This window comes from Limulus polyphemus, unplaced genomic scaffold (assembly GCF_000517525.1).
Source record: "Limulus polyphemus unplaced genomic scaffold, Limulus_polyphemus-2.1.2 Scaffold1184, whole genome shotgun sequence".
Taxonomy (NCBI): domain Eukaryota; kingdom Metazoa; phylum Arthropoda; class Merostomata; order Xiphosura; family Limulidae; genus Limulus; species Limulus polyphemus.
Window position 1 is genome coordinate 207,496 of NW_013666794.1, and position 7,961 is coordinate 215,456.

The following is a 7,961-nucleotide window of genomic DNA, read 5'->3' on the forward strand; positions in this document are numbered from 1 at the left end:
TTCCCTTATTAAACCTTAGTGAAATCTAGCAGCAGTCGCATTATCCATTATCAAGACTTAGTAAAATAAATTAGCAGACACATTATCCTTTACCAAGCCTTGGTAAAATCAGAGCAGTCAAATTATTCCTTATTAATTCTTAGTAAAATCAATCAGCAGCCACGTTCTCTCTTATTAAGTCGTAGTGAAAGTTATAAGCAGTCACATTCTAACTTTTTAAGTTTCAGTGAAATCTATCAGCAGTCATATTATCCCTTAGTAAGCGTTTCATTAAGTCTTCATAAAATCAATCAACATTCACACTATTCTTTATGAAGCTTTAGTGAAAACAATCATCAGACGCATTATCCCCAATTAAGGCAAAGTGAAATCAATCAGCAGTCACATTATCCTTTAAGTCTTAGCAGAATCTATCAGTAATCACTTTAAGACTAATTAAGCATTGGTGAAAACAACCTGCATTTACATTATACGTTAACAAGTCTTAGTAAAATGAATCAGCTATCACGTTATCCCTAATCAAGCCTTTGTGAAATCAATCAGCATTTACATTTTCTCGTATATTCTATAGAGAGGATTAGTCAAATTATCAGCAGTCACACTATCCATTATTAAGCCTTACTGAAATCCATCATCTATCTATCTATCTATCTATCTATCTATGGTAGCAGAAATTTAGATTTTATTAAAACCATGAGTGTTCAGATGTCATGTGACCCCTCTTCGCCCCACTCTCGGCTTTGGTTTAATGGAAACGCTTCGCGAAAAAAAAAATCGTGGACGTAACAGACTTCCCATGAGCCATTGTGATTAACACAGGTGCCTCAAGCAGTCAGAAACTGTGAATGTTGGAGATCCAGAACTTGGAGATTCTCAAATCAAATCAAACTTAGGGTCCTTCAGAGTGGCAGGGATCTATAAATCCAATGGCGGAGAAATTTGATTATGGGAGTGCCCAGAAAAAACCCACCTTCATGGACAAGGCGTCGAAAACATTTGCCGTGCCCGAAGAAACACCCGGAATGGAAAAGAAAATCGGTGGTTGAAAAGACGAGGATTAGTTTGTGGTCAGGACGTTGTAGGCTTGGAAAGGAACTATCGTAATCGTCATGTTCGCTGTAATAGTCTTCTGATAGTGTAGGATCAAAGAGTATGTATAGGTGTGTGGGACCGGAATCGTTGGGGAAGGTTGTTCAAAGGTGGCCACTGATTGTGGTAGGGTTTGCGTGGATTTTCTTCTCGCGTTGAGTTTGGTTGCGTAGACTGGGTGGCAAAAGTACTAATATTTGGTGACGTGGTGGTTGCATCTTTGGTTTCCGGGAAGTCAGTAGTGGAAATTTCTCGGCTTGTTTGGGTAAGTTGGTCGGTTGTGGGCGAAGTAGTGCGTGGTGGCACTTAGGTTGACAGCTTGAGGTATTTTCGAATATTTGATGGGGCTGTAAGTAACGAGGCTTGTCGACGATTGTTCCTGTAAGGCTTTTATGGCTTTGAAGTGAAAGTATTGAAAATAGTACTCGTGATTGGTTTGGAAAGTGTGATGATCTGCATGAATTGAGTAGTTTTGCCAATTAGTCAGGAGCGGATCTAGTGAACTGTGTGTAACTTTGTGTTGGCCGATTGTTCAAGGAAATATTGGATGGTAAAGTCGAAGCCTCGGAGGAAAAGTGTGGAAAGGTGCGTTTGATTTCAGAGATTGAGTAGGTCACATGTGGAAAGAAGTTCCAGGGACTACAAAAATGTGGTAAGTCATCGTGGCTTTAGGGCTGGAGAAAAATTCCTCCCCGTCGAAGGATTCTCGTCTTCGTTGGATGGATGGATACTCTAGGTTTAAAACGGTCGATGTAGGCGCAGGGAGAAGTTGCGGGGTAATTCGTCAAGGATGACCGGAGATACTGGAAAAGTCGCAGAGGGAGATTAAAAATGGGTGGAAAAGGACATGGCTGAAAACACGTTTTATTCTCTCGGCTGCAAATCTCGGAAATGGAAATCCATCAACAGTCACACTATCCCTTATAAAGTTACAGTGAAATTATCAACAGTCACACTATCCCTTATAAAGTCATGGTGAAATTATCAACAGTCACACTATCCCTTATAAAGTCATGGTGAAATTATCAACAGTCACACTATCCCTTATAAAGTCATAGTGAAATTATCAACAGTCACACTATCCCTTATAGAGTCATGGTGAAATTATCAACAGTCACACTATCCCTTATAGAGTCATGGTGAAATTATCAACAGTCACACTATCCCTTATTACGTTCTAGTGAAATTATCAACAGTCACACTATCCCTTATAAAGTTACAGTGAAATTATCAACAGTCACACTATCACTTATAAAGTCATAGTGAAATTATCAACAGTCACACTATCACTTATAAAGTCATAGTGAAATTATAATAAGGGATAGTGTGACTGTTGACGTTCTAGTGAAATATCTCAGCAGTCAGATTATATCTTATTAATTTTGATATAATTCTATCAATAGTCGCATCACTTCTTAATATATATTAAAGAAATCAATCAGAAGGCGCATTATCCCTTATTAAACCTTTGTGAAATCAATAAGCAGTCACATTATCCCTTATTATTTCTTAGCGAAATCAACCAGTAATCACATTATCCCTTAGTTAGCCTCAGCGAAATCATTCAGCATTCACACTATCCCTTATTTAGCCTCAGCGAAATCATTCAGCATTCACACTATCCCTTATTTAGCCTCAGCGAAATCATTCAGCATTCACATTATCCCTTAAGTTTTAATGAAAACAATCGGTATATTTTATCTTTTTCACGTTTTCTTTCATGTTACATATAATAAAATAACTAAATAATTTGAATAAATGTATTAAATTTGAAATAACATAAGCATAATTTACTAAAAATGTTTCTAACTGCAATCTTATATGGTTATTGGAATAATCCGATACGACTATTTAGCCTAGAGTATATTGAAGATTTTTTATTTGTTTCTTTCTTGTTGTTTAAGACTGGTTTTAAAATAAAAACACGTAAGTGCGCTTCAAGTTAAAGTTACTCACGTGTGGTTTAGTACGCTGGAGGACTTTATATTTTTCTCTTCTTTTCTGTACATCTAAAGTTAATTCATTGCCTTTGTTCTTCAACTTCCGAGACTCTCGCTCCTTTTGGGGTCGTTCTTTTATCTGTTCCAGCTCCAACTCCATGTTCTTTTTTCTTTATACACACAAGCATTGAGTTATAAATTTTGGTTATCAATAAAAACTATAACTTAACTCACTTACATTAAAAATGGTTCCATATCCTGAAGTAATAACTCTCACGAATGAGCTTGGCAGTTTGTTATAATAAATGTATCACATTGATTTAAATTCCCTTGAACTTCTGATTGTCTTATAGATAGCGCTGGCAAGCACATTTTTTTTTACATTCCAAGCTATACAATGGGCTATCTGTGTTCTGCTTATCATGGGTATCGAACCCCGATTTTTGGCGTCGAAAACCTGCAAACTTGCCGTTGACCCACTAGAGGGCGCGTACAGATTCAGTATAAACTGTTTTAATTCAATGGTTACCATACATAACGGTCAAAGCCTTGTTTAGGTACCCGCAGTTGCGGGGGGAGGGGAGGGGCATGCTAGATAAGCAAAAAAAAAATCAATAATTTTTCACATAAACAAGAAAGTATATGCGTAGCTGAAAATTCTATGACAACATGCATCTTTATATTGTTTTTTTTTTATTTCTAAAATCTCACACAAACAAGAAAATATATGCTTAGCAGAAAATTCTCTGATAACATGCATCTTTATATTCTGTTGTTTTTTTTTATTTCTAAAATCTCACAAACAAGAAAATATATGCGTATCAGAAAATTCTATGACAACATGCATTTTTATATTCTGTTGTTTTTTAAATTTCTAAAATCATTGCAGCTGTTGTTTCCTTTTCCTCGCAATGGTTTTTTAATTCTGTAATAACCTGCTGCTGTGAAAAGAACACCAGCAGAAAGTGATTCTATATTTATACACCCTTCTACGCATGGGGTGCAAGGGTTGGCACTTGCCCCCTTCTTCCTGGAAAATGAAAAACATAATTCTTGCGTTATTCATTCAGTATATGAATATGAACTTTAAATGTTTTTTATTCACTTCACAATTTCATATTACTTATTACATTTAATTTTCAATAATAATATACGTCACCAGGTTTGACAGCAGCTTTACTTAAAATCTCTAGGTACCTACCCTATAGCTAAATATTGATAAATGTCGCTACCACAGTGGCTTCACGTTAAATGGGCATGGCAATAGTCACTCAGGTCATCAAAGGGACCGACTCTGTCTTCCCGACATCTGAGGCAGCGTGGTCAGGGTCAACCTCCTGCCGATATAATACACATGGGCCAGGTCATATGTAATACGCTTGTTATCAGCAAGTTACTTCAGTTTTAGCTTTCGGGGAAGACATGCTGACAAGCTGTCGATTTACTTCGTTGGAAGACATCAGATCATAAACACTCAAATTATGCTTTTCAAAACGATTATATTCAGAGGCGTATTCTAAACTTCACACTACGTGGTGCATTCTTCTTAGGGTTAACATTTGTGGTTTCTTGTTATAATTTGTATTTATTCCTGAATGAAAAAAAGCATATTTGATATCTATTTCCTAATTTTTTTATGTTGTTTACAAGGTCGGTCAGATCAACTAAACCCTTACAGAGATACAATAGAGAAAATAACAGATAAAATAAAAAAGTTTTTTCTCTGAACAGAAACGTTTGATAATTATCTTGAGGTTATTAGGAGGTTATATGTGAACTTTGACAATTTTCTGATGCATAAAAGTATTTTTAAAATCAAAATTACTCTGCATGTTGGACAGCCAACATTCGAAAAAAAAATGCACGAGCAAATCATTACTTCAAAAAATATTAAAACTTTATAGAAATATCTGATATTTTGTATACGAAAGCCTTGTAATGTTTACTGATAATCTTCAAAGTTTCGTGAAGATATGCATACTTTATTAAAAGTTATAGTATTCTCTTGACTGTAATTTGTTTGTTTATAATTAAGCACAAAGCTACACAATGGGCTATCTGTACTCTGCCCACTACGGCTATCGAAACCCGGATTCTAGCGTTGTAAGTCCGCAGACATACCGCTGTGCCACTGGGGGGGGGGGCTTGACTGTAATTACATAACTTTGAAGAAGGGTCCATCGTCCCTTGATTTTGCCACCCCCACCCCTGGGGTCACAAGATCATTTTAGCGGGAGAGCCGCAAAGCACTGATTGACTGAAATTTTTTCGCACGAAGCAGCCACACGTGTTATGTGCGCTATGTCTACTACGGAAAATCGAGCCCCGTATTTTAGAGTTGTAAGTCCGTAAATATAAATAATGAGTTCTTGTTTAGCATATTATTTTCAGTAGAACATTTTATGTAGCTTTTATACAAATAGTCAAATATTATTTAAAAGAATAAAAAAACGCAATCATTTTCGTAGCAAAAATACATAAATAACGTAAAAACAAATGCAAAAAAGGATCTCGTATTATTTTAATAATTTTTAAAACCATTCGTATTTAATCTATAATATGAACACTATGATATCATTATATCGTTTAGAAACTGGAGAACTGAAAGTAAGCCTTGTTATAATAAATATCAAAGAATGTTAGCCATACACAACTGTTTTAATTTAAGTATAGCGCGAGTGTTAAATTTAGTTATTTTTAAAAGCGATAGTTTATCGAAGGTTTGTTCACCTAATTGTGCGAATCTTGCGTTTCGTAGCTCAACTGTCGTAAATTGGAGATTGTTGTATTATTGCGTCATGTTACTAGAACCTTCTCCAAGTTTTTCTCGAGTTTATTACATCATAGTATATCGCAGGGCGTGGAAAGTTCTCGGTCTCAGTAGAGCAATTTACAAATACGCGTCCAAAATGTAGTTCAAGTTAGGCAAAGTTATTGAGACATATAGTCAAATAGATCTAAAATGTGTGTTTGTAAGTTTAGCAGTAAGGAGCGTATGGTGGCGCTTTTTTGAGTGAGATTATCGCAGATTGTATTGTAACAACAGAGTAGAGAAGAATAATTAGTCTTGTCAATTGTGTCCTAAAGTAACTGAACCAGCCCGTGTGAACTTTGACGAAAAGAGACGATTGTTTAAAGCTCTGGATACAACTGTGATGACCAACAGTGTAACGAATATTTGTAGATACGTTTGATTTGTTTTAATATTTTATTTTAAAACAAGTGAACTGTGTGCTGTTTGTTTATTTTTGAAATTTATCGACAACAAGTCACAGACACCTAGTGTAAAGAATCCGGCCCACACATTCGTAAAAACCTGACAAAGTACATTTACAATAATATTTTACTCTGTTACTAGAGGGGGGGAGGGAACTCGTGCTTTACGTACAAAACATTTTTTGGGCCCCTCAGTGGCACAGCGGAATGTCTGCGGACTTACAACGCTAGAAATCGGGTTTCGGGTGTGTAGCTTTGTGCTTAACTTAAAACAAACAAACTTTTTTGTTGTTGTTGTGGTATTTTGTGTATGAATGCACAAAATTTATGAAATATAAAGCAGTGCTGTGTACTTAAAGTAATTAAAGCAATTAAGTGACCTGCCTACACTATTAACGTACGAGGTTAGGTACATAGATTTCTGAACGAATCTGATGGCAATTCAGGGCTTCTCAATGACTGCGAGGTTAAGTTTATTTCATAGCACGTGCTAACACCAAACAAAACAAAAATGGCAAATCGATCAACTTAGCTAGTAAGAGACGCAAGATCTACCGACTCTTGTAAAACCTAAGTATCGCGAGCAATTATTAAAACTGGGTGATACTGCTTATTGCTCCCAGGTCCCTACTCAACAGGGTGAAAGTACTGGTACTTTAAAAATCTCTAACACATGAATATTGTTGTCTGAAATGGGGCTCCATACAGATCCATTCCCCAAATACATTTCCTTTTGCTATGTATAGTACTATCTACACCCACCACTCCATTACACATATGGTGACGTCTTCCGTACTTCCCTACTTCTAATTTCATTTTTGCATAGTTAATTGAAGTTTAAAAAGCTTCCCACGCACGCGCACACGTTAATCTTTTAACTATATAGATTCGGTTGTTCTAAGTTCAAAATTCGTTAGCATTGCCATCTAGTGACGAAAAGGTGATAGTGAATAATAATTTCAAGTACTTGGCATTGAAATAAATTTGAAACAAGACGTATCTATCAAGATGAATTTTCATGAAAAATTAGGCAAAAAATAAGATCGCAATGTAGTTGAACAAATTTAAAGTTTTCTTATGATAAGCTAAGAATGAATGCCGTTTTCGTTTCGAGACTTGTAATCTCTATAGTTACGCTTCTTACACCGACTGGTGATTGCTACATTTACAGTTTCGAGACCAAAACTACTGTTGTTACAGTTTTGAGACCAATTCGCAACTGCCGCAGTAATAGTTTAGAAACTAACCTGCGACTGCTACAGTTACAATTTCAAGACCGACTTTGTGACGCTGCACTTAAGTTTTTGAAACTTGTGACTGTTACTCTGAACAATGTTGTGACAACAGTACTTGATATTGTTGGAACTTATCAACCGTTCTAAGTATCAAATAACATTTACTCAACAATGTTGTGACGACAGTACTTTATTCTAGAAATAAACGACCTTATAACACAGAAATGTTGTTTTTATTCAACTAGTCACTCAAGTTTTCGCTATTTTTCTATTAGAATTTCAATAACACTCATTATTTAAACCATTTGAAGTCCGTTTCGGTTTGCGTTTTAGTGAACGCTCCTGAAAAAGCTGTAAAGCGAAACGTTGAGTGTCTAATTAAATAAAAACAACATTTTGGTGTTATAATGTCGTTTATTTCTGGTATTCATATGTCTTCTATACACCACTGTCAAGTAACATTTACTGAACAATGTTGTGG

General features: G+C 35.8%; 1 protein-coding gene across 8 annotated transcripts in view; it reads right to left on the reverse strand.

Moving 5' to 3' along the window:
• Window positions 1-7,961, reverse strand: part of LOC106462501 (RIMS-binding protein 2-like) — a 179,356-nt gene that overhangs the window by 150,914 nt on the left and 20,481 nt on the right. For all 8 annotated transcript variants that reach the window (XM_022389779.1, XM_022389783.1, XM_022389780.1 and 5 more), the window contains exon 2: window positions 3,046-3,199. In XM_022389779.1, coding sequence (XP_022245487.1) covers window positions 3,046-3,189 — 144 coding nt within the window. In that variant the 5' untranslated portion in view covers window positions 3,190-3,199. The remainder of the gene's footprint in view (window positions 1-3,045; window positions 3,200-7,961) is intronic.